A 27,592-nucleotide genomic window follows, 5' to 3' on the forward strand; every position below is an offset into this window, starting at 1 on the left:
TGTTTCTTAATTATGGTTTCAACCCCAGGAGAATCTAGAAGCTGCATGACACGTTATGTGCACACGTGTGCATTACTCAAGAATCTAGTCTTCTCTCTCTCTTTTCTCTCTCCCTCTCTTTTCTCTCTCTTTCTCTCTCTCTTTTTTCTCTCTCCTTACTCCCTCTCTCTCTCCCCCCTCTCCCCTTTGTCTCTCCCCCCTCTCTCTGGCCTCCCTCTCTTTTCTCTCTCTCTCCCCCTCTCTTTTCTTTCTCTCCTCACTCCCCTCTCTCTCCCTCCCTCTCTTCTCTCTCTCTCTCTCTCTCCTCACTCCCCCCTCTCTCTCCCTCCCTTCTCTCTCTGGCCAGCGAAGCCCCTCAGGATTGGATCACTCACTTCCAGGCAGAGAACTGGAGACATGTAACTGGAAGATTACATGGCCCACTTGTTCAAACCAGCCAACCTGCTCTCTCCATACCCCTCCTGACAATCCCCCGCGGTGACTCAGCGTAACCGGTACCAGAGGGCCCGGCTGTATCTCTATATTTTATTGCTCTCATCATACTATGTTCCAACTTGGCAACCAGCTGTGCATTATAATGCTGAAATGTTTCATTGCTGATATATAGTGTGTGTCATAAAGATTTGATTTAAAGGCGCTGGCTATAGCCACAGGATAACATTGATGTCGTTTCGGTTCATGAGCCAAAAACTGGGAGAGAACAGCTGACGTGAAGCTTTGACGAAGCTCGATATCGTCACTGTGTTAGACTTTAAACACACGCAGCAAACATAAGCAAACCCTTTCTGTGCAACGTCAATATTTCTGATAACGCCGTCCAACTCCAAAACACCAGCAAGCAACTTAAGGGGCCCAAGAGGAAGTGTTTCTACGCGAGCTGAGCCATGACTTCACGTGTTGAGGGCAGACAAGCGACATTCGGAGGTCAGGTCCAAGCTTCATCCTGGACTGAGCCATTTTCTGAAAAAGCTTGATACAGGACTGGGAGAAGCCAAAGCTGGAAGAAAAAAGAGAAGCTGAAGGAGATTAAATCCCTATGTCAGACTTGGCAGCTCTCTGAGGAGGGCTTATTGTCTGAGAAACGATGGAGGAAACTTCATTCTTGTGAGTCACTGAAAGGAACATTTATCGACAAATTTGAAAGGAAATCTTCAGCCACTGCAATCCCCTCAATTGCATCGCATATCCATGCTCAATGCATGAATTTACGAGATTAATCTTGTATTTTTCTGTATATTGTAATTCTGTATGATGTTGTAAGCCATACAATAAACTATTCATAACATTAAATTGGACGGCGTACTGAGTGCGACCTTTTAGTGATGCTATGATGTAAATTTCGATTTAAAAAGCCACTCCATCATTGTATCCATGTGTATACAGTGCAGTATGCAACCATTGCATCTTCATAAAGCTCTTCATTTATTGGGGATTTCAGACACTAAGCTCAAGCAGATTTTCAGCAATGGACTCCCTCTGTGTGGCTGGCAGGCTGAGTTTTGGCCTTTGAGGTCTCCCAAGGACCTGAAAAGGAACGACTGCAACAAATGGACAGTCGATAAAGTCGCTCACAGTGAGTTTGGGTGTCAAACAGGGAACTTGAAAAAAACTGGAGTCCACGACCAATTGCACCGGCCATTAAATTCTACCAGACGTTTGCACATCTGTGCTGAAGTACCGTGGAGGCAAACATTTTGAATCCTTGCTTAAGGGCCTTTTTTGGCCCAAACATTGATTATGGGTAAAAGAAATGAGAGTAGGAGCTGTTCTGAGAAGATGTCTCTTTCATCGCCACCATAACCTCTTATCAGTGATCCTTTTCTTACGTCTCAGTTCACTGGTCATACCTGTCCTTGACTATGTTGACCTTTTTACAGTTCTGAGGCAATATCTGAAAGCATGAGCTTATGGAAAAATAATAAAGCTCATGCAACAAGTCTATCAATCTATTTGGCTCATTCTTGTTACTAAAGAATAAAATGAAACACATAATTTTACAAGCATTTATAGACTGCAAGCCACAATTATTAAACATCTGTGCAATTATTAAACAAATAATGCAAAAGCTTTTGTATTCCATGCCAAAGCCTAAATCAACAAATTCTCTCATAATCCTTTCCTGGTTTGTCTTACAGCATAGCTCGCAGCATTATTCACGTCAGCAATCTGTTATAGCCGTATTGTCTAAACCTGGGAATCTTGGTTAATAAGTCAATTTTCAAAAGTTATTATCCAGTTTCTAGGCCACGGAATTGCAATCAGCCCCCATGGCCAAATCTAGCCATTACAACCAAATTTTAAGACCAATATCTGGCATTAAAAATAGATTGATTTAGAACTAATTAACAGAATGCTCTGTTTGAATGGCAAGCAGTGAGAAGAGTGCCGTTTCGAGCCAAACCGCAATTGCATCTGAGTTGCTGTTTTAATTTTGGTACTTCACCCCTCGGAGGTTTTTTGATCCCCTGCTGCAGACGACTTTTTAATGATGCATTTAACTAAGGAGAATGGCTTCGCGGTACCACTTTACAATAAGACTACCCTTATCAAGGGTTTATGAATGGTTTATAATTAGTTTATTAATAAGGCTATGAACACTTTATAAATCATTTATAAGCTGTTTTAATACATTAGATAAAAAAGGGCAACAGTGACCTGTTGCTTGCCAAATAGTGAGCCAACATAATAGCTGGTGAAGGTGATATTTGAATATGCTGACTGATAAAGGGACAAGATAACATAAGCTAAGCAACTGGTAAGATCTGAGATTTAACAGAATATATAGACAAAAAGTGCAGCAGTAACTTGATCTTGCCAAATAGTGAGCCTGCATCGATGTATGAAGTGTGTTATAACTTGTTTATAACTGTTTATTAATGATTTATAAAGTGCTTACAATCTAATTGATAATCTAATTAGAAACCATTTATAAATCCTTTATTAGGGTAGTCTTATTGTAAAGTGGTCCCAGCATAACACATGTCATGTGTCACATTTTTATAGTTTCAGACACTGACCCAGAACAACAAGTCTTTTACTGTTAGCAGCTGCATAGCTCCAGTGGACCAACTGAGTGCTAACTTGCTTAGGGCAACTTGAAAGTAAAGGGTGAAGGGTGGGTGTTTTGTTCCATTTCACAGTTCAGATTTGTTCAGGTGTTTCAGGGGTTCAAACCTTCAAGACACAAGCTTGACTCCCACCGATGTTTTTTTTTACCTTTAATATAGTAAGTGGTCTCTTGTTTATCTTCAATTACACTTTTCGCACACCCTGCCAGATTATGCCAGAGTGCTCTGGAATCTGCAGAGTCTCTTTTTCTCCCTTTCACAGCTCAGGTTTATCACATAATGGTAATGCTAAACATCAACATTGATTTTCCAAGAAGGATAGTGTTACCTCTGAGGTCAGTCTGAGAGCTGCTGTCTTCTCCACTCAGCCTCTTGAAAAGCGATCGCATCACCTTGGCACTGCCAAAGCGCTTGAAGCGTGCACGCACATTCTCATGATACCATTCCAGGGTGCCGATCTTGAGGACCCTGTTAAAAGAAATGCAGTTCACACAAAAAAAAAAAAAAAAAAGAAGGGAAACAGGATGAGTAACAGACAAAGTTTTTGGACAGAGACGATGTTTGCTCATGATAAGGGACTTATAGTAATGAAGAAAAATACAAACGCAAAGAACAAAAGTGGGTCTACTGAAATGCTCTCCTACAGACATCTGTTTTTAGCAAGAGCAAGCTTTTCTGCATCTGGACGATAACAGTCGAAGTGTGGTGGATTACATGTGTCAGATCCAGCAATGCTGGCTTAAGTTGTCGAGCCTTTGTCAGAAAATGCCCCAGGTCATTGAAATTTGCGTTCAGTTTCATCCAAAGGGGGAAAATAAAAACCCAAAAAACTGTACGATAATTGTGTTGGGGCTTGAAATGAACTTCGATTTGTCACTTAGTGGAAAGAGTGTCACTGAATGTGATTTTTAGCTTTGTCTGCTGCTCTTTATTGAACTTGAAATAGAAATCTGAACTGTCTTGATTTTCCATCCGTCCATTATCCAAGCTGCTTATCCCAACTGGAGTTGCGGGATGTTGGAGCCTATCCCAGCCGTCATTGAGTAGCAGGCGGGGAGACACCCTGGACAGGCCGCCAGGCCATCACAGGGCCAATACATTCACACCTAGGGACAATTTCTAGTGTGGCGGATTCACCTGACCTACATGTCTTTGGGCTGTGGGGGGAAACCGGAGCACTCAGAGGAAACCCACACAGACAAGAGGGGAATATGCACACTCCACACAGAGGAAGACCTGGGATGACCCCCAAGGTTGGACTACCAGGGGGTTTGAACCCAGGACCTTTTTGCTGTAAGCGACCACGGTAACCACTGCGCCACTGTGCCACTGATCTTAACATACAAAAAAAGGTCAAATATGCTCAAATGAACTGCTATTCTAGGGTTTGTCTTTGTTGTAAGCTCACAATGAAATTTGTAAATAATTCTAAATTAATACATGGTTTATTTCTGTGATAAAAGTTAATGGATGGTTCAGAGGGGGTCTGAGAGTGGCAGCCCGGTCTAGTGATTAGAGACACCATCCAAAAACTACAACTTTTCAGATTTAATAAACACCTATGTGTCCTCTCAAAGTGCTTTTGAAGTCACTGTACATTTACCTGTCTAATCAGTATAAATATTTTTGGGGTGAGACAGTTAAATATGTCAAATGTCAAATGGGTTCCTATTAAAGGGACAAGATAACGTTTTATTCATGCATTTAAGTATTTGCCTACAAACTCAGGGATCACCGGTTCAAATCCCCGTGTTACCTCCGGCTTGGTCGGACGTCCCTACAGACACAATTGGCCGTGTCTGCGGGTGGGAAGCTGGATGTGGGTATGTGTCCTGGTCGCTGCACTAGCGCCTCCTCTGATTGGTCGGGGCACCTGTTCAAGGGGGAGGGGGAACTGGGGGGAATAGCGTGATCCTCCCACACGCTATTCTTCCTGGCAAAACTCCTCACTGTCAGGCGAAAAGAACCGGCTGGTGACTCCACATGTATCGGAGAAGGCATGTGGTAGTAGTCTGAAGCCCTCCCCGGATCATCAGAGGGGGTGGAGCAGAGATCAGGATGGCTCGGAAGAGTGGGGTAATTGGCCAGATACAATTGGGGATAAAATGGGGGAAAATCCCCCCCCCCAACAAAAAAGCATTTCCGTATTTGAAACTAATAGCAAGTGTAGCGAATTCAGGGGGCAGCTAGCCAGCTGGGAACTGATATACCGGGAACGGATAGCTGGGTTATCCGGGTTTGATTCCTGGCTGTGATGGATTCTCAGCTGCCCATGAATTCGTTACACAAGTGTTTGTCATCTTTATTTTGTGAGTCAATACTGACAGCTCATTTTCTCTGCTTTAGCAACACCTGCTTTATCCTCATTCAAACGTCCATGACTGAGAGGCACCCAGTTAAATATGAGTGTTTGACTGAAGAGTCATGCTAGAATATTCCAGATGCAAAGGGAAATTCAAGGAGAAGCTCTTTCCTCTCTCTTTTTTCATTCCTGTATTTCCTGTATTCCTGCATTAAAAACCCAGTGACCCTACAATGGCAATCTGATATGTGCATCTGAAAATTAGATTTGATTTTTTTTCCTTTCTTTTCTTGGAACTGAATTGGTTACCTGGTCATGTGGCAGGGGTCACAGACCCAGCCTTGCTCCTTCTTGTTGTAGCGGCTGCAGGACTTGCAGATGTACAGCTGGCAGTCCAAACACTGCCGCTTGCTGTTGACCAGAAACTTGAAGGGCTGGAGACAGCGGATGCAATGAGACTCGGCCAAGCCAGTCTCTTTGCCCAACAGCTCTCTCTTGGTGTCTTCCTTCTCTATCTTTGTCTTCAAATCCCTGGAAATTAAAATGGAAAAGTTGGAGCGATAATGGTTTGAGAAAAGGTAGAGGGCAGTTTGATAACTCTTCAGAACTCATTTGAACAGATGGTGTTCTTGGTACAGAGGGGACTGTATACATGGACAATCCAACTGAATGGAAACTGTATGAAAAGAGAAGACCAAGGTGACAGTAATAATAAAATACATGAGTGTAGAATGCAATGCATAATTCTATATTTGCAGTCCGTCCTTTCTGAATTGTTGCCCTTTTCTGGAGTCCCGGTTCAGTTGGGATTGATTTAACAGGATGTTATAAAGTGATGCAATACACATCTATAATATTAGGCCATATGGCCCATGTTAGAAACCTCTAGGAAATGAACACACCCACTTCACAGGAAAGCTTTTGGCTCCCTTCGCTTAAAACTGCAGATAAAACTAGTCCATTCCAAAAGGACAGAGCACTTCGCCTGAATGCCAAACCTTTTCAAACGGGGCTTTGAGTAATATGACGCCATACAGGAAGATATCTGTAAATCTTAAACAACTGTTTAGACCCTCATCCTGTGCTTGGTAACAGTTGATGACATCATGACATTGGATGCATAAGGCGAGGAATGAAGATAGATGGAGGCCCATACTCACATCCTATAAAGTATACCACAAAACATACATATTAGACAAACAAAGAAATATGGAAAACATATCCACGCTTCTGACAAATTTCCTCTCTCATCTACTTACATACATCTAGAACTACACCCTCCAGTGATCAAAGCCGTTCTCTATCGACTTTAACTGTCTGTTGAGTGCTCTCAAATATACGGCAAAATGAATAGCCCAAAGCCAAAAATGCCATCAATTTGTGGCTGAAGACAGGAGTTATTGCTTCTCAAAGCGATACCATATGTTAAGAAGAATGACCGAACATCAGCGCTTTGCCAGCAAAAGGCGAAGATGAAAGTGATTCCACGTCTAGTAAAACTGGGGGATTAATGTTAATTGATAGAAAATGACTTTACCATTTCATTACATAAGAACTTAGCTTTAGCTTGTGTTCTTAAGCAAGAGGTTAATCTGCGCGAGCTATAGCTTATTCACTTTGACTTGAGTTATGTATAACAGGACATTGGTATTTTCACATCTATATATTTTTTTCCTAATTGGATGGGTGTGGTTTTACTTGATCATGATTCTTGAAAGATGTTTAAAAAAAAGAAGAAGAGGAAAATGAATCAGTTCTGGGGCAGCGGGATGGCATAGTGAACAAGGAGGACATTTTTCAACAAAAAAAAAAAGGTTTTTGTCATGGTTTTCCTGTCATGGTTCCCATGACGAGAAACATTTGCTCTGCTTTAGGGTCTTTCAGCAAAACTCTACATCCTCTGCATTTGCAGAGGTGCTGTTTATGAGCTAGCAATGCACAACGACCTGCTAATGGTGGGAGGCAAGTGAGAGAAAAGGTTAAGCTTTTCAATAACGTATCAGGAATTACGTATGCTAGTATGTAATTATAGAAAAGAATAGATTTGAATACTCTTTATTAGTAATTTTGTACATACATACAAATGAAATTTACTTTCTGCATTTAACCCATCCTAGCTGTGTAACTAGGAGCAGTGGGCAGCAGCCGTGCAGCACCCAAGACCAACTCCATTTATTTCTTCCTATTGCCTTGGTCAGGGGCACAGACGGGGGGGTATTAACCCTAACATGCATGTCTTCCCCCCCTTTTTTTCTCCCCAATTGTACCTGGCCAATTACCCTATTCTTCACATCCGGCTTCCCACCCACAGATATGGCCAATTGTGTCTGTAGAGACGCCTGACCAAGCCGGAGGGTATACATGTCTTTTTGATGGTGGGAGGAAACCGAAGTCCCCGGAGGAAACCCATGCAGACACGGGGAGAACATGCAAACTCCACACGGAAAGGACCTGGGACGGCCTGGGGTTCAAACCTCTGACAGCCAGTTGATTGAGAGTTTATGTTAGCATAAAGCTGTAGGTTAACTCTTCACGACATTCAGCTAAAGTGTGGGCTGCCGTCATCCCTGCAGCACTAATAAAGCAAGGATAAACCAAGGACAGATGCATGATGGGGAAATTGCATGATGGGCCTCCTCTTAGAGTGCGGTAGCTTTGTAGCAAGCCTGAAGTGAGTAAAAGCATCGCCCTCTTAGCTTGACATATAACCATATTAAGAAAATGTATGGGCTCGCTAATTTCTGAAAACAGCAGGTAAAGACAAGAACTCATGTTGCAAAGTGCACACTGCTCGTCTATCTTAAACAGTGTTTCTGAAAAAATAAATTTCACAAATTTTTTTATTTGAATTTTACAATCAAAATATTGTATACACATATATGGAATCAATGTTTATGTTTCCTTAAAAAAAGAAAGAAAACAACAACAACAACAACAACAACCAAAATTCAACATAGAGAAGAAAAAAAAAGGGAAAAAAACCAAACAAACAAAAATATAGCTTGGCTGCCTGGCCAAAACTTGTATACTCAAGACAAATAAACAATATTATAAAAAATTATACACTTACACAGAAAAAAACAGAATGGTAAAAAAAATAGTTAAGGGATACACCCATATCACCACACATGTAAATAAATTACCCAAAGTCCAACCAAATAATATTGGTTACCAAATGCTTTATGGGATGTCAAGTGACTGCAGTTCCTTAAACAATTTTAAAGAAAGGACCCCATGTTTTATGAAATCTGGTTATTGACCCACCTGTGACACATCTTATTTTCTCCATCTTAATAAAATACAAAATGTCCCTGAGCCACATATTACATACTCACATATACATACGTATATGCATCACATATCACATATACTCAATGTGTTTCTGAGATTTTGTTCTCAAATAGTCAATTTGGTTCATCAACTCTTACAGTTTGTCTGTCTTGCTCTTGTACTGGATTATATTATATGGTATACTTCGAACCACTTCCGGTGGGAAGGATGGCTGTGTGAATTCACCTTTGCAGCGGCCTCACCCAGTACCGGTGTGGGAAGATGGCAGTGGGAATTTACATTTGCGGCGGCCTCTTCCAGTACCGTCCATGCAGTGTCTTTGTCCACGTCTAGGTTTATGTTTTAATTTGATGGCTGGGGGAGCTGGTGCTGGATTGGCTGGGAGAGCTTGGTCTGCTGCGTCCTGTGGGCCCGGGGACCGTGACCCTGTCTGGAGCTGCATCCGAGGAGAAAACACCGAGGGCATTCTGACAGGACATGGGCACGGGGCAGGCTAAGCTAACTGTTAGCCCATGCAGACTGGCACTTCCGATAACACCAAGGGTGGTCTGGCGGCGGCCTCGCCTAGTGTTGACTGTGTTTTTGGTGTCGTCATGTGGAGTGTGGGGAGGTGTGTCGAAGGTGTCTGGCTGGGAGAGCTGGTGTTGGATCATTTGGGGGAGCCTGGTCTGCTGCAATTGGTGGACCCAGGGACCACGGCCCTGCTTGGAGCTGCGCCTGTGGAGGAAACACCGAGGGTGGTCTGACAGGACGCGGAAGCGGGGCAAGCTAAGCTAACTGTTAGCCCATGCAGACCGGCAGTCCAACAGTCATCCTGGCATTCACTCTCTTTGACAGTGATTTTTATTTTATTGTTTTTATATATTGGCTTTATGTGTTTTTGTAGTTTTTTTTTGTAGCTTGGATATATGTGTTCTTGTAGTATGGATGTGTTTCTGTCTTTGTATTGCACTGCTGTGGGAAACGATATTTCATTTAATTTCATGTGCACAGGTGCATGGAATGAAATGACAAATAAATGTTCCTGATTCCTGATATTTCAAATATGCGTGTCATTGTTTGTTCCAGGTTGTTACAGTTTTAGACTTATACTGTATTACACCAGGAGAAACACTTGTGTTTTTGCTGTTTCACAGTTCATACAGAAAAAGAGGCATGCAGTAGACTGACCTTGATGATCAGCACTCTGTTCAATTTAAATCATAAGGTAGCAAAAATACCAGTGTGGTTGAGTGATTATCAAAAGGTTTTTTTTTTGGAGTCACCTGATTGTTGTCCATTCATTTGCCCTAATTGCATGTAACTTTTCTTATCCAACTGCTGCTGTTCCAAAGAGCCTGATGGCTATTGGTGGTCAACAATCATTTGCGCAACTTCAACTAATCCACGTAGATGCAGCCTGCATGAATAAATGCAAGTGCAATTGCTTTAAACAGGGAATCTAAACCCTATTCAAAAACTGAATCCACCCTTAGCACGGCCGAGCGTTTTGGCAACTCTTGGCATTTTCAGGGTTTTGGAAATTGGATTATGGCTTTTGAATTGTTTCATTTCTCTTTGGTCAACATTCAAATAAAGCAAATGTTTGCTGATGCTTCCAAAAGTAATTGCCTTGCAAGATGCTGACTTTAGCGAAGACAAAAGCTTACATACCAGCTCCCAAATGCCATCCAGCCCAGACGGAGTTTGGCAAATATCCATTAAGGATGAGAGGGCCCTCATTGTTTGTCAAAGATTTTTCAGACCATGCTTCTCCAATCATGCCCAGCTCAAAGGGATAAAAGGGAGATTTTGTAACTATCCCGTAACCTTTTAAAGATACAGCTCAACAGCTGCTGGACATTATTGATGTGATATAAAAGTAATATCTGTTAAATCTGCTGTCCTCTGAAACATCAAATCCCAGAGACTTGATATACATCCTGCACTCCGTGATTTGACTGAAGAGTATATCTGTGCTGTTGGCATTTTCAAGCTGCATTGTGGTACGAGGCGGTCAAGGTTCAATATCAAAGACAAGCTCAATGGCATCCCTAAGATGGGCCTTTGGCAAGGCAGCACAATTTGAAACTTCAAAATAAATAAATAGACAAACTAAGGTTAATGGAAGAACTCCAAGCTGTAGAAATTTGCGGTCATAAGATGCAACGAGGGATAGTGAGCAACTTATGTCGCTTCTACAATATAGTAAATAACAAGGCTGTGAAGAATATCGCAAGCACAGCAGAAAGAGCTCGGATCAAATTTGGCAGCCAAGTGAGGTGACAATGTCATCCAGATGAACATTTTCATACATAAGCAGAAAACCCATTCAAAGGCGTATAATTTATGGACGTGAGCAGGAGGTTCAGCAGTTCAGATACGTACTGCTAATTTGTAGCATCACAAGCGGGAACCTCAATTTGCCACGTGTCCTTCCCTGTCACTCCCTCCCTTCTCTCTAACAAGTTCTAGTCATTATAGTGGAAAAGTCAAAGAAATAATCTTAAAACGTATTTATTAATGTTGATAAACTGAAGACATGCTGGACAGTAGCCTATTCGAAAACACAGTACTCTTGTAATTATCTATCATCTTTTTCTTATAATTTGGTTAATGTCCAAGAGATCTGGCGCTTTGCTTTGCTGGCTGAGCTGAAGAATGGTGGAAAGGAGGCCAGAAATCCACTTTGGCCCAAGTCCCAAGCAACTGTCTGTTTCCATAAATGGAGCTCTCCTCCTAATCCCCGCTGACACATATTACTCCCACGCCTGTTTGCTCTTTCCTCTCATTTCTCGATTTATTTTTGTGTTTCCCTCACTCTTTTTCTTTACGTCATTATCATCAGTCCCCTCCGTGCCTCTCTCCTACAAGAGACGTTGCTCATTCTTTTTTTTTTTTTACACGGCCAAATAAATTCAAGCAAACTTTATCGAAAATTTGCCCTGGGACTGAGATGGCGAAAGGAGGACAGAGGTAGGGCGCAGCAGACAGAGAAACACAAAGGGCTCTAGTTTCCGGGTCAGAGCGCAGTCGAAGGCGCCGGCTGTAGTTCACGGTGCAAATCCATATAAGGTGGGGCTGTCATTGCCCGATCCGTTGCGGTAATCCTATTTGTTCATCGCATGCGCGAAAATGCGTCTACTTCCTGTCGGCCGTATGTCGAAGCAATCGTATTTTTCTTATAAGGCAAAAGAATCAATGGTTTCAAGGCGGAGAAGACGCTTTTCAACAACGTTGTAAAACGGTAGCGATGACAGGAAGTAGACGCGTTTTTGCGCATGCGTTGAACAAATCGGGGTTCCGCAACGGATCGGGCAATGACAGGGACCAACACTTTGTTTGCTTATTTCGGGACATGCTGTGAAAAGAAAACCTTAAAAATAAGAATGACGGTGAGGAAAATATTTCCGGGCGGTAAAGCGTCTTATGACGCCGCGGTCGGGTTAATATTGGAGTGAATGGATGCCCACAGCTCTGGGCGTCGAATATTGCCGCGGATGAGTTTACATTGAAGTTGCCCGGTTACCACACGCCGAGGGGAGGGACAAAGCGTCGGTATTGTAGCGAATTCGGGGACCAGCCCGGGAACCGCCGCAGCGAGGACGCGAACCCAGATCTCCCGCTCCACGGACGACAACGTTAACCAGTCAACTAAAGCTCCGACCCATTAGCCAAGGGCTAGCAAGTCTAGTTATCCGTGATCGGAAAGCGCGTCCCCTGTCATTGTAATGACCACGAATGACTAGACTCACTAGCCCTTGGCTAACGAGTCGCCCGTGGTGTCGCCCGTGGTGCGGGAAATCCGGGTTCGCGTCCTCGCCTCGATGGTGAGACCGTGAAGCCACTGAAAGCACGTGCACCCAGAGGCGTGAGGGAGCTGGTATGCTTCCCGAAGGAGGTGGGTAGTGTAACGACCACGAATGACATCACCAGCCCACTTCTGACACCAATGTAGCGAATTCGGGGGGAGGGGGGCAGCCCGGGAACCGCCACAGCCGGGATGCGAACCCGGGGCGACTGCGCTAACCAGTCGACTAAAGGGTCCGACCCGTTAGCCAAGGGATAGTGAGTCTTGTTATCCATGATCGTTACAGTATGAAAGACCCGGCAATGAGAACGGGTTGTTTAACTTGTCTTCGTTCTCACCAGTATCCCTTTCTCTTTCCTGCGCATTCTGTAAACACGGCAGGAGGCCTTAAATAGTTGTGATCACGGATCAGTAAGGTTAATTATATTGAATTCCTCGTCACCACGTTGTATTCCATGCGTAATGACGCACACAAAACAGTCAATGATACACGTGCAGATATTTTGTGATTATAAAGCTTTAGGACAGTAGTTATTAGTTGAATTATTCACAAAATAGGCCAACATAACATACACAAAAGTGGCGCGTGTGATTGTGGATAAATCTGTGCTCAGCGCCCCCTCGCCTAAAGCCCGGAAACTACCACACAATGTCTGCATCTGCGCGAAGACGTGGTCTGACCTGGCGCAGACGCAGGTGTAATATTTGGTTTTATTTGACACCAAACTAGCACTGCGCCACCCGATGTTGACTGGCACATCCTCTGCTGCGCCCCCACGCAGATTTCGACGCAAGCGACGTCACGGGGAGCCCGGAAATTAGCAAACACACCCACGCGAGAGAAAAACCACCTTGCGCCCAGCGAAATTGTCACTACGTCTGCCATAGCACTCCCTCCGACCTTGTGCCATCTGGAAACTAGAGCCCAGAGAATTATAAAGCCTAAAACCTCCATTTAATGGTTTTCAAAGAGAATGAAGAAGCAGCCCACATTTCCATAGATTTGCAGGCATTGTTCCATTTCCCTCGGGTTGATTGGTAACGTCCTCGCCAAAGCGATTTTCAAACAGCGTTTTAAATTCACTACAGGCCAGTCACCCCATTTAGGAAGCCATCGACTTAATTTGATTTTGGACAGATATCAAGAGGTTCTGGTTTTCTAGACACACGGCTTGCCAGATATAACACAATATTTCTACACTGCCAAAGCTATGTATTGGTTTTTTGAAGTTGGACTCTGTGGACTCTCCATTTAAATTTGGGTATAATGATTCAAAAGTTGGGGTTGGATAATTGATGAATGGATGGATGGATGAATGTTGCTGTCAATGAAAACTTTTCTGTCACAAATGTGTACTTTTTTTATTTTCTAATAAAATATCCACCAGACTAATCTCATGAGGGGGTGGGGGGGAGGAGAGAGTTGAGATTAGGAAGAAATATTTGTCTTTTGGAGAAGGCCATGCTTTTTTAAGTTAAATTGTCCATGCCACCTCATTGTTCTTGCTTTTGCTGATAAAAATCATGCTCTTTGATATTTAACTTCATTCGTATGACTAGTCTCAAAATAAGTCAAGCAACTGTTTAGGGTGGAAGCAAGTTTTCACTTTTAAATTATGACTCACAATGACTACGTACAAATATGCAGTATTGACTTTGTAAGTCAACTACAATTTTGATATCTCCTGCACCATAATTCTGACAGTCTAATGTTAGACCCCAAATGTGAACCACTTTAGAACTTTACACACACGGTTACTTTAAGCAAGTCAAGTTTTTACATTTTTTTTCGGATGAAAAGTTAGTTTGTGTTTAAATATTTCCATCACCATGTTCAAGTTTTAGCTGTGACTACTGCAGATTTCAAGTTACAATACCGAAGATTAACGAGTAAGTAAAGCAATATGTGATATCAGTAAATTTGTGTTAGTAAGTTAGACAAAAACAACAATCTTCTGGACTGTAGGTTCAGTAACAGATAGAGCGTGACGGAACAATATCATGTTGTAGCGCCACTTCAACGTATTTCAAGGGAATTAACTGAAACTTTTGAGTGTGAGAGAAATGTTAGATATACACTAATTAGTCAAAACATTAAAACCACTGACAGGTAAGTGAATAAATTATCTCATTACAATGAAACTTGTCAAGGGGTGGGATATATTAGGCAGCAAGTAAACAGTCAGTTCTTGAAGTTGATGAGTTGGACGCAGGAAAAATGGACAAGCGTAAGAATCTGAGTGACTTTGACAGGGGCCAAATTGTGATGGCTAGATGACTGGGTCAGAGTATTTCCAAAATGGCAGGTCTTGTGGGGTGTTCTCAGTATGCAGTGGTCAGTACCTACTAAAAATGGTCCAAGGAAGGACAACCGGTGAACCAGTGACAGGGTCATGGGCACCCAAAGCTTATTGAAGTGTGTGGGGAGCGAAGGCTAGCCTGTCTGGTCCAATCCCACAGAAGAGCTACTTTAGCTCAAATTGTTGAAAAAGGTAATGCTGGCTATGATAGACAGGTGTCAGAACACACAGTGGATTGCAGCTTGCTGCGTATGGGGCTGCGTAGCCACAGACCAGTCAGAGTGCCCATGATGATGCCTGTCCGCCAACGAAAGCACCTACAATGGGCACGTGAGGATCAGAACTGGACCACGGAGCAATGGAAGGTGGCCTGGTCTGATGAAATACATTTTCTTTTACATCATGTGGACAGCCGGGTGCACGTGTGTCATTTACCTGGGAAAGATATGGGACCAGGATGAACTATGGGAAGAAGGAAAGCCAGCAGAGGCAGTGTGATGCTCTGGGCAATGTTCTGCTGGGAAACCTTGGGTCCTGGTGCTTATGTGGAGGTTACTTTGACATGTACCACCTACCTAAATATCATTGCAGACCAGGTACACCCCTTCATGGAAACAGTATTCCGTGATAGCAGTGGTCTCTTTCAGCAGGATAATGCACCCTGCCACACTGCAAAAAATTGTTCAGGAATGGTTTGAGGAACATGACAAAGAATTCAAGGTGTTACTTTGGCTTCCAAATTCCCCAGATCTCAAGCCGATTGAGCATCTGTAGGGTGTGCTGGAAAACAAGTCTGAAGGCCCCACCTTGCAACTTACAGGACTTAAAGGAACGGCTGCTAATATCTTGGTGCCAGATACCAAAGGACACCTTCAGAGGTCTTGCGGAGTCTATGCCTCGATGGGTTGAAGCTGTCTTGGCGGCACGAGGGGGACCTACACAATATTGGGCAGGTGGTTTTAATGTTTTGGCTGATTGGTGTATACTCCATTCAACTCATTAAAAAAGAAGCCAACTTTCCTAAAGCCCCAATTGTAACATAATTTACGAACTATTGCTTCCCCCAAGAGAGGAACTGTTCAGCAAGATAGAAAACAATTGTTGCATACAATGCATGTTGTTCTAATCACTGAATATGGACTTTAACCATCTTCAGAAGAGCCAAGAAGAACACGCTGTTCCGAGACAACCCAGAAAAAGACTATTTTATCCTACATAAACAATATGAGTTTTTCCAAAGAGTAGATAAATAATACAATACCAAACACATGCTGGACACATGCCTGAGTCAACTCTGGAAAAAAACAGAATAATAGAAGCAAACCTTTTTCAGAATCCCAGTGTTTACATGCTTTCTGTGATGCCATTCCACCAACTAGCTGAGCAGTTTAGAAGGTGTTTTGGGAATAATACAGCATCTATGTAAGGTGAAGAATGCTGCCATGTTCGGCATGTTTATTTTGATAAGTGGTTATGTGAGGTGAGACCAAAAAACATCTGTATTTCTTAAAGGTCTCCTGGAAAAAGTGAATATCGTCCCTAATAAATATAGTGGCAACAAAATATGTTTAGAAACGCTAGGTTGTGGGGAATATCATGTTCATTTCTTAGACCAGGTCTGCTGAAAATAAAAGCACAAACTCTGAGCTATTCCAGTGTAAGAGGAAAATATCCAAGTTTCTTCCAAAACATATTTTTTTCAGAATCTAATCCAACATATCTGTGGTTTGACAGGCATGACAGTTTTAAACATAAACCACAAAAGTCAAAATGTATACCTATTTATAGATCCCAGCAGGCTTGGGCAAATACAATGGCCAGAGCATAAAACAACCTTTGAACCCTTTTATGTGAATTGATAAATGAGTAGCTAACACATTTTGGTATGGGACAGAACATAAAGTGAAATGAAAAAAAAAAGACTGGTGTCGTTTTCTATTTGGGATGCAAGTAGCAGGACAGAGAGCAGAGTGTGTGAGAGAGAAATATGTACTAAAGGCAAAGACAGGGTGTAGTTTTTTATTTTACTACTGTGTTGTTAAATTTGGCCTTGTGCCTTAATTACTGTACTTCTGCTATGAGGTGAACATTCTTACACTGTCATCTCATTGCATACTGCCTCCACATAGTGCCTTGCCCCACCGATATTGGTCTGTACTCCATCTGCTAACTGCACATCAAGGCTGGATGGATTTACTTTGGACTCTTGCCTTCAGGAAAATCAATAATGGGCGGCATGGTGGCCCAGTGGTTAGCGCTGTCGCCTCACAGCAAGAAGGTCCTGGGTTCAAACCTTGGGGTTGTCCAACCTTGGGGGTCATCCCAGGTCCTTTCTGTGTGGCATTTACATGTTCTCCCCATGTCTGCAGTGGGTTTTCTGCGGGTGCTCTGGTTTCCCCTACTATCAAAAAGACATGCATGTTAGGGTTAATACTCCTGTCTGTGTCCCTGATCAAGGCAGTGGAAAGAACAACTGGAGTTGGTCCCCGGGCGCTGCACTAGTGGCTGCCCACTGCTCCCAGCTACACAGCTAGGATGGGTTAAATGCAGTTCTTCTTTCCATTGACTTGGTCAGGGACACAGACAGGAGTATTAACCTAACATGCATGTCTTTTTGATGGTGGGAGGGAACCAGAGCACCCACAGGAATCCCACACAGACACAGGGAGAACATGCAAACTCCACAAAGGAAGGATCTGGGATGGCCTGGGGTTCAAACACAGGACCTTCTTGCTGTGAGGCAACAGTGCTAACCACTGGGCCACCATACCACCCCATGCAGAGACATGGCCATACACCTTGCACTGTTGGCCACTGATCAGCTCCATTGGAGCAACTGTGGATTAGGGAAACTCGAGGGTAGTTAGTGTAGCGGAGGTTCACCTCCCTCATTAACGACTGTTGTAGGGAGTCCAAACAAGTCAATGTCAGTTTCTCTTCCATCTTAATCCATTATCCAAACTGCTTATCCTGCTCTCAGGGTCGCGGGAATGGTGGAGCCTATCCCAGCAGTCATTGGGTGGCACCCCATTGAGATTAATGATTGAGTCTTAAATCATCTTATGAAACACAAAACACCATGATTAATCAATCACTGGTATTCCATTATGTTAAAAACTAAACTTTTTTTGTTGTTATTGTTTTCCCCCCCTCTTTTTCTCCCCAATTGTACTTGGCCAATTACTCTATTTTCTGAGCTGTCCCGGTCACTGCGCCACCCTGTCTGCCGATCTGGGGAGGGCTGTAGACTACCACATGCCTCCTCCGGTACATGTGGAGTCGCCAGCCGCTTCTTTTCACCTGACAGTGAGGAGTTTCGCCAGGGGGACGTAGCGTGTGGTAGGATCACACTAACCCCCTCAGTTCCCTGTCACCCCTGAACAGACGCCCCAGCTGACCAGAGGAGGCCCTAGTGCAGCGACCAGGACACATACCCACTTCCGGCTTTCCACCCGCATACACGGCCAATTGTGTCTCTAGGGATGCCAGACAAAGCCAGAGGTAACACGGGGATTCGAACCGGTGATCCCCGTGTTGGTAGGCAATGGACTAGACTGCCACGCTACCCGGACGCCCTGGGAGGTGTACTCTTTTTACATCAAATCTTGTCTCACCGTATTTGTTTGAAGTTGTCAAATTGTGGAAAGGGGGTTGAGTGCCAGCTCCCATTAAAAAGACATATCCACCAGTGAAACATTTCTTTTCACTCAGAGATTGTGGGAATCAAACCATAAAGACAACTGACTGTTGCACATTTCAACACAAGCTCAACGGTGACTGCATTTTAACAAGCAGTACTGGCTGGGGATGCCAATTGTGAATTAACAATGTAGGCATAAACATATATTTTATTTCTTCAGCTTACTGTAGGAAAAAATCCAAAATCCCACTGTTCCAAGTACATTTTCATTCTCCCCCCCCCCTCAGTTTTTACAACCAATAAAGGTAACAAAGCATTTTCAGTTTTAAAATACGCAATGACTTGGAATTTTGTCATTGTGTCAAGAGTCTGTTTAAATCAAGAGTTTAGCAGTCCTTTCAGTGGTGGACTGAAATTCTCCATGAACTAAGATAATACTGGTTGACGTAGTTCCATGGGTGGCACCGGGTTTTAATTTCAGACTGAGACTTGTAAATAAATAACAAAGAAGTACACATAATGCCCCATTGTGCTATCGCTGACTGAGACACTCAAGGCTTTGAATATATTCAATGAATCTCCGAGTATAAATAAGTGTAATCAGGCTGATGGTGTAACATGTTTTTTTTCCAGTTGAAAATAGATATACAAATGTAAGTGAATCCTTAAATTGTTGTATCTCGTTGCATGAATTGTTTCCCTAGAGTCACCCAAGTACATGAGGAAATACCCTGTTAAACTTTTCCTTTCACAGTCCATCGTCTGCCACCCATCACTGACCCTACCCCAGGAGGTATGTGAAAAACAGGGCAGTGAATCTAGGTTAGCCATTGACACACAGCTCAGTTTAGTTAGCTCACTCTCTAGATGCCCCAAACTACAGAAAATGACAAGCTTGTCATGGGTCATCGAGACTATTTTTTCTGGAAATTATTATTATTTTCCCCTCTTTTCTCTCCAGTTGTACTTGGCCAATTACCCTATTTTTCTGAGCTATCCCGGTCGCTGCTTCACCTGCTCTGCCGATCTGGGGAGGGCTGCAGACTACCATATGCCTCCCCTGGTACACGTGGAGTCGCCAGCCGCTTCTTTTCACCTGACAGTGAGGAGTTTCACCAGGGGGATGTAGCGCGTGGGAGGATCACGCTACCCCCAGCTCCCATGCTCCCCTGAACAGGCGCCCCAACTGACCAGAGGAGGCGCTAGTGCAGCGACCAGAACACATACCCACATCCGGCTTCCCACCCGCAGACACGGCCAGTTGTGTCTGTAGGGACGCCCGACCAAGTCGGAAGTAAACGCGGGGATTTGAACCAGCAATCCCCGTGTTGGTAGGCAACGGATAGACCGCCACGCCACCCAGATGCCCCTCTTGTGGAAATTTTGGCAAACTAACTCACGTGACTAGCAGATAATTTCAAAAAATTTCAGGAAATTCAATATTTTTTTAGGGTAAAAAGTATTTTTGAATACCAGTACTGGAAGCAAAGGACATTTCATTCAAGCTTGTTTCAGATTTCCCTGTTCCGTGTTATAGTGACACGGTCAGCTCAAACTTTTTGCTAGCCGTTTGCATTACTGCCCATTCATCATGCAGAAATGACCACATTATATAAAAGTATAATAGATGTAGTTGAACTATGAAGGCTGGTAACGACTCAGTAAAGCTCAGTAAAGTGAAATAGGGGCTTGAACAGCTAATGTGCCGCTAAATATCATCAACATCAAACACTTGACATGATAAAATCATACATCACATTGTACCAAACACAAATATTTGAAAATATTTGTAAATATTTGTGCCGTATGGATAAAAAGTAATTAGCTGTTAAACTTGCCCTTACAAAAAAGGTAGTTTATTCAAGTGTACTATTAGTATACTTATTCTAAACGAAAAAAAAATCAGTGAGTATACTTGTAGTTTACTTTTTAAGTACTTAGAAATATATTGAACAAAATCATGCTGCAGCGAATTCGAGTCTACCGAGTCTATTTAACCGTGCGCGTTACACTACTTAAGTATACTTACAAGTATACTACTAGTACATATACTTGAACTTGAATTTTAATTTAAGTTTACTTAAGTTTACTTAACAACCCGGTCACGGCCAGAGCATCCACGGGGTAAGGCATTCATTAGGCCACCCTTACCCGAGGGATAGTGGGTGTAGATCGGTGTAGTGTTCGGGGACTCGTCGTTCTCCAGCGACCCCTCTGGCCCATCCGGGAATCTGCAGCCAAGCGACCGAAAGCGTTCTCCCTACGTCTCCTTCGCGGCCTGAAGGTGATGCAATCCATGCGAGGCTTCAGCGTGTAAAATAGCGAGAGCAGCCGACACGAGTTTGAAGGAAGCTGGTGTTACGACTATCTCCTTCCTGTGGAAACGTGAGCCAGGAGTTCGACAAGAGTTCCGGCCATATGCCATTGGGTTAATCGGGTGGGATAAGGGGAAAAACTAGAAGTAAATTTAAAAAAAAGTTTACTTAACAAAATAAACTTCAAGATACTGTTTTTTGTAAGGTTTTTTTTGAATGCCATCGTTACTATTACGTCATTACAGTACAATTATAATACACGTTTTACTTCGTATATCACCTAATGAATTCCCTGTAATTCAAAGGGTTACTTTTTTTAAAAACTAGTAAAATTCTATCACGGTGTGGTAGAATAATCTGAGTAAAACTATCTTGCAATGGGCCTCAGTAGTTTGGATGGAAATGTAAAACATCCTTGCCACGACTGTCCTTTTCGCAGTTTAGCACAAATAACTTATCTAAGCCATGCCCAGAGCATGTCGAGTTTCATCCTCAACTCAAAGGGCTCTAGTTTGTGGACAGGTGTGTTTGCTCATTTCCAGGATCTCCGTGACATCGCTTGCGCCGAAATGGGCGTGGGGGCGCAGTGTGTCAGTCAACATCAAGTGGCGCAGTGCTAGTCTGGTGTCAAATAAAGCCACATATTACACCTGTGTCTCCACCTGGTCAGACCACGTCTTAGCGCAGACGCAGGCGTTGTGTGGTAGTTTCCGGCTTTAGGCGAAGGTGTGGTAAGCATAGACTTATCCACAATCAAACACGCCACTTTAGTGTATGTTATTGCAGCGAACGAGGGGGTCAGTCTGTGAGACCGTCGCCACAGCCGGGACGCTGAACCCGTGTCTCCTACACCGCAAGCGACAACGTTAACCAGTCGACTAAAGGGTCCGACCCGTTAGTCAAGGACCAACGTGTCTACTTATTCATGCACGTTACATTATTTTTGGCCAATTTTGTGAATAATTTAACTAATGACTACTTTCCTACACCCTTTTAATAACAAAACAAAATTTTGCAGCGAATTCAGGGGGCAGCTGGAAACCGCCGCAGCCGGGACACGAATCCGGGTGCACTATACCAGTCAGCTAAACGGTCAGATCCATTAGTTAAGCGCTAGCGAGTCCTACAAGCAGAATACATTCTCAAAGTCGGCACTGGCAGGCTGAAAAGTTCAGTTCACTTTAATGTTGCAGTTGCGGGCAAGGGAGACCAGCAGCGTACGGTAGTTCTGATGGACTGGCTCTCCGAACGTAGAGCAGCAATTCTTTTTAAACAGCGAATAGAAACACACCTAGGGTGTAGATTCACAGGGTTGTATCAGTTTCATTCACAATAGCATGAAAGACTTACTGGCTCCAACAGCAATGTGAAAACAATGCAAATGAATTAACATTGAATACCATCGGGTTTGGCCTGGGACAGGGAACGGTGTTCATTGCATGAACAAGAGTAGATGGCATATAGAAAGGGCGATCGGCTCACGGGGCGAGAGAGGACGAATCCTCCAGGGAGTAATTATCCAGTGACAGACAACTCAATCCAGGCAGGCATCTGAGCTACCTGTCCAACATTTGCAATGACTTTCAGAGTCTAGCCATTCGCGATCGTTACACTACCCACCTCCTTCGGGAAACGCGGCCCCGCGCTTCAGCGTATCAACTCCTTCACACCCCATGGGCTCACGTGCTTCAGATGGCCTCTTGGCATCACCCCACTTCTGACACCAATGCAGCGAATTCAGGGGGCAGCCGGGAGTCCGCCGCAGCCGGGAAGCGAACCAGGGTCCGGGCGACTGTGCTATGAGCCGGAAACTAGAGCCCAAAGTATTCAATTTGGAAAACAAGTCCCCTGGTGTTTGTTGTTCAGTGCTGGAAAAAACCCCTCACAGATCATCAGATTCCGGGACAACTGCCGGTTAAGTGTTTTTATGTTGCATAGAGTTAAGTGAAGGGGGTCAAGCTAGCAGCTAATTTTAATCGTATGAAGCCGTAACTTGTCGTTTCACTCCATTAATCACTTTGTCGGAGTTGGTTTCATACTTCTTCTTCTTCTTCTTCTTCTTCTTCTTCTTCTTCTTCTTCTTCTTCTTCTTCTTCTTCTTCTTCTTCTTCTTCTTCTTTTCTTTTCTTTTCTTTTTTTTTACAAATAATTATCAATCTTTTAGAAATGAAACTAATTTTTTCCTTCCTTTTTTGCTCACTCTGATGGATTTCTTCATCATCATTAAAAAGAACCTGCCAGATGTGCAGCCTGCAGATAAGGTTGATTGTCCTTGGTAATTGGTCAGGAAAAAAAGAAGGAAAAAGACAATTTGTAGGATCTATCTCCTGGAACGGAAAGTAAACAGCGGTTCATCTGAAATGGGCGATCACCTGGGATTACATGCCCGGGTCTCAAGGCGAGACATGTGATTCCCGGCAAACTGAGGAATGTGATGGTGTGCTGGGCTTTGATCTGAGGCACATGTGCTACAGTGCCGGCTAGACTTTGCTTCTGTGCTGTTTGTTCATCAACCTACGATAAAGACTTCTACAAAATCCAACAATTCTGCATTAGGATTAAGTGACAGTTGCGATTGGGTTATGTTATGCACCCTTCTTGAATGATGTATATCATTTTAAATACATAAAGTTGTGCAACACTATCAGTTTATTTGTTCACTTGTAATACTTTTTTCCCCCCAGTGAGATTATTGGTATGGAATAAGGCCACCATAAAGTGTTGTTTAGCCCATTTTATCCTCCAAGTAAAGTCAGATTGCTTTTGTTAATCTCAGTGCAAACAATTAAATTATAAATTGAGTTTGCTAAAAGTGTTAAGTTCTTTTTTTAGGCAGCTTCTAACTCACTTTTAACCATTGGTCATTTGCAGCAATAGAAAGTGTTACTTTCGGTTAACTCAGAATTACAGTGGGATGTACTACCTTCACAGAACACTATAGAGGATTTAACAATAAGTCTAGTACTTTTTGATTTTTTTTTACACTCCGACATGGACCCATGACTTCTGATCCTAGTTCACGGAAATGGGGATCAAAAGGAGTTAAAGCAGCATGGCCTCCATTGAGATGTTCAAGTAAGAAAAGCCCTAATCTGCACGGCATGATTACTTAGTACACGTTAAATGGAAGGTACTCATCGCCCACAGTTCATATGGGAGCGCACATGGTACACAGATGTGATATGACTCAGCAGAAGAGTACGTGTCTCAACAGAATATTGCAATTTTATTTTTACATTATAGATTCTTATATTGCAGTGGATTAAAGTAACAGTTCAGACTTAAAATACCTACACTAATAATGTGTGATCTCCTGAGTGCTCTGGTCTTTTTTTTGTTGTTGTCTTACATTACTGCTGACATTTTACAAAAGCAGGACCAGATGGTAAATCTGTAGCGTGACATTACATGCAAAATGTCAGTGTTCACCCCGTTTTAGATTAAGAAGAGGGAGACTTATCCTCAGTATAAACACTAACCAAGTTTTCAGCATTATAAAACTGCCAATCTGTAAGTATGTGTGGACACAAAGCCAAAAATGACCGTCATTGCAAATCACTAAAACATATGCCATTGGGATCAGGGATTATCATATACCAGATTTTTTGTCCGATAAATTTGCATTGGGAACTTGTGAGATTTTCTCAGCGTAGAGTTTCTTGCTCGTGTTTTCAAGAGGATTTTAATACCTTGTGGCAAATACAACTAGATTAAACGTCTTGTTAGGGTGGACTTTTTTTTTTTTGCAGTGCAAGCAGATATTTCCATCCATCTATCCATTATCTGAACCGCTTATCCTGCTCTCAGGGTCGCGGGGATGCTGGAGCCTATCCCAGCAGTCATTGGGCGGCAGGCGGGGAGACACCCTGGACAGGCCGCCAGGCCATCCATCCCAGGGCGCAAGCAGATATGTATCGATGAGAAATGCATGAGCTTTATGACCATTTCAACCTACCCAAGTCTGTCCTCCTCTTTCTTCCTCAGGTCAAAATCTCTTTGCACAACTTTCCAAACGTGCTTGGCCTCCTCATCGGTGAGCTTGGAAAGATCCAGCTTCTTTCCCGGGGTGGCGCCAGGCATCATACTGAGTTCGATGCCCTGTAAAACAACACACTGCCTGGTGCTGGGCCGTGCTGGGGGAATGGGGGGGGGGGGGAATAAACATGAATATTTGCAGAACAATTGTCTTCAACTTTTGATTGATATGTGGGACATAAAGAGCAACATCTAAACAGACATTAATCTTGGCGTGACACGCTGCTGACTGCAGATACAAACTGAGAATTAGATAACACGTTAATGTAATCATACATGATATACAGCCATCACCGTGATGATGAAAGGGGGAAAATGACATGGACATTGGCTTTTAATTTAATGTTAACCAAGAAATGTTTCGGCGCCAAACATTTTGTGCAGTAGAATAGACGAGTGGCACTAGTAGTAGCGTTTTCATGGTTCAGAGATACGTCAAGCCTTTTAGTCCCTCACAGGGCCGCCTCCTGTTAAGCAATTAGTCAGCTAATCCTGCATCTTGCTGCATGACTTGTTTCCTGGAGAGCCAAACACCATTTCTGCCATCAAAGTATCATTCCCAAATTTTTTTATTTTCTTTATTTTGAGATACTTTATTGATCCACGTGGGGAAATTACACTCTGCATTTAACCCATCCAAGTTGTGCAGCTAGGAGCAGGGGGCAGCTGCAGTGCCCGGGGACCAACTCCAGTTCTTCTTTCCATTGCCTTGGTTAGGGGCACAGACAGGGGTATTCACCCTAACATGCATGTCTTTTTGATGGTGGGGGAAACTGGAGCACTCGGATAAAACCCACCGCAGACACGGAGAGAACATGCAAACTCCACACAGAAGACGAGCTGGGATGACCCCCAAGGTTGGACAACCCTGGGGTTCGAACCCAGAACCTTCTTGCTATGAGGTGACAGCGCTAACCGCTGGGCCACCGTGCTGCCCAAATATTCTGTATTGATAAATGTGCTTTGGTTTTTGATGCACAATAGGGTGAATGTAGCCGTTTTACATGGTAGCATTCATTTATATGAGCAAAATAATGCACTTTGCTTTGTTGATCAGTCTTTTTCTATTACTCAGTAGAGTATCTTTATTTGCTTCTGAAATTAAATCCAGAAAAATGAAAACATTTGCACACTGTGAAATCAAATGACAACATAGTTAGTTATACAGTTGGAGAATTATTGGTTCAGCAAGTGGAAGAAGAAAAGGATGTAGATGTAGTTCACTTAGAGTCCACACGCACGTTTCAGAAAGAAATTGAAAAGGGCAAACTCTATGCTGACACTATATAAATACTTGGTGAGATCTCATCTTGAATTTGTAAGTTTGCTGTAGTGTCCTGATGAATTAAAATGTATAGAAAAAATCGAGAAGGTTCAGAGAAGTGCTAGTGCACTAATTCCAGGTCTGAAAGAGATGTCACATGAAGAGAGGTTAAGAAAATCCCAATTACCACCTCTAGTCTACACTAGGAGACATGCTTGTTCACAGGATATATGATGTCACAGCTGAGCCTGTCATCCACCTTTGTATGAGTCGAGAGCAAACTCCTTAAAAGTAGCCCTGCTAAAGTGTTTCTCTGAAAAGAAGAAAAACAACTGTACACTTTGTGCTGGAAAAGCACAGAATGAGCTTCCAGAAACTCCTTCGGTTAACTCTTTTAAAACATCCATCCATTATCCAAACCACTTATCCTGCTCTCGGGGATGCTGGAGCCTATCCCAGCAGGCATTGGGTGGCAGGACACCCTGGACAGGCCATCACACACACTCACTCACTCACTCACTCACACACACCTAGGGACAATTTTAGTACGGCTGATTCACCTGACCTACATGTCTTTGGACTGTGGGAGGAAACCGGAGCCCCCAGAGGAAACCCATGCAGACACGGGGAGAACATGCAAACTCCACACAGGGGACAACTCGGGACAGCCCCCAAGGTTGGACTACCCCGGGGCTCGAACCCAGGACCTTCTTGCTGTGAGGCGACAGCGTTAACCACTGCGCCACCGTGCCGCCTCTTAAAATATAGATTGGATAAATTCTGGTCAACAAAGGATATTTTGTATGATTATAAAGCTGACCTGTGATTATTTGTGAATTTATTATTATTATAAGTCTGGTGTGGAAGATTTATATCCTGTATGAGAAAATTTTCAATAAATTTCTTTCTTTCTAATTGTCAGCAAGCTCTCTCTCTCTCTCTTTTTCTCCTCTCTCAATCGCCTTTCTCTCAGTTCCTTGCATCACTCACCATCTTTCTTTCCCTTTCCTTCCTTCCCACAATAAGGCATACAACAGTAAGTGCCCCTACAACAAAGCCATTCATATGACCCCCCCACACACACTCTCTCACACACACATTCACACATACACACACACTCACACACTCACTCATACACACTCCTAAACTAGCAGCAAAGTTTCTTATTTTTCTTATTAGTGCCGTTATAAAACCAACGAGTGCAAGATTGAGTATTCATCTGGCTGGAACAACTTCTTCCTGGACGAAAGCCCTCCAGGACCTCCAGAGAATATAACAATAACTAAATTCAATCTCACATCACTTGGAGTGCAAACAGATGTCTTTTTGTATTTGTGGTGTTGAAAGACCTCATAAACACAGAAAAAAGGGCTGAAGGATTTGCCGTGGGTTAAATCATGTGGATCCCTGCTTCTTTCCCTCGTACCTGCCCAAGTGTCCTTGAGTAACATATTCCATGCCTACTCCTGGAGCATCTCACTCTGTGGAGTAAGTTTCACTTGAACATTGGGGGGGACACATTTAGCGGGGGGTCAGGGGATCCTCCCCCTGGAAATTTTGAGCATCACACATTTAATTTCCTGCATT

The 27,592-nt window shown here is 43.2% G+C and overlaps 1 protein-coding gene across 1 annotated transcript in view; it reads right to left on the reverse strand.

The window, feature by feature from the left end:
• mlphb (melanophilin b) overlaps nt 1–27,592 on the reverse strand; it is a 64,972-nt gene that overhangs the window by 34,401 nt on the left and 2,979 nt on the right. The window contains exons 2-4 of the mRNA XM_056289743.1: nt 24,662–24,839; nt 5,680–5,901; nt 3,397–3,536 (exon numbers count right to left, since the gene is read on the reverse strand). Coding sequence (XP_056145718.1) covers nt 3,397–3,536; nt 5,680–5,901; nt 24,662–24,789 — 490 coding nt within the window. The 5' untranslated portion in view covers nt 24,790–24,839. The remainder of the gene's footprint in view (nt 1–3,396; nt 3,537–5,679; nt 5,902–24,661; nt 24,840–27,592) is intronic.

The sequence above is a fragment of the Lampris incognitus genome, chromosome 11 (assembly GCF_029633865.1).
Source record: "Lampris incognitus isolate fLamInc1 chromosome 11, fLamInc1.hap2, whole genome shotgun sequence".
NCBI classification, from domain to species: domain Eukaryota; kingdom Metazoa; phylum Chordata; class Actinopteri; order Lampriformes; family Lampridae; genus Lampris; species Lampris incognitus.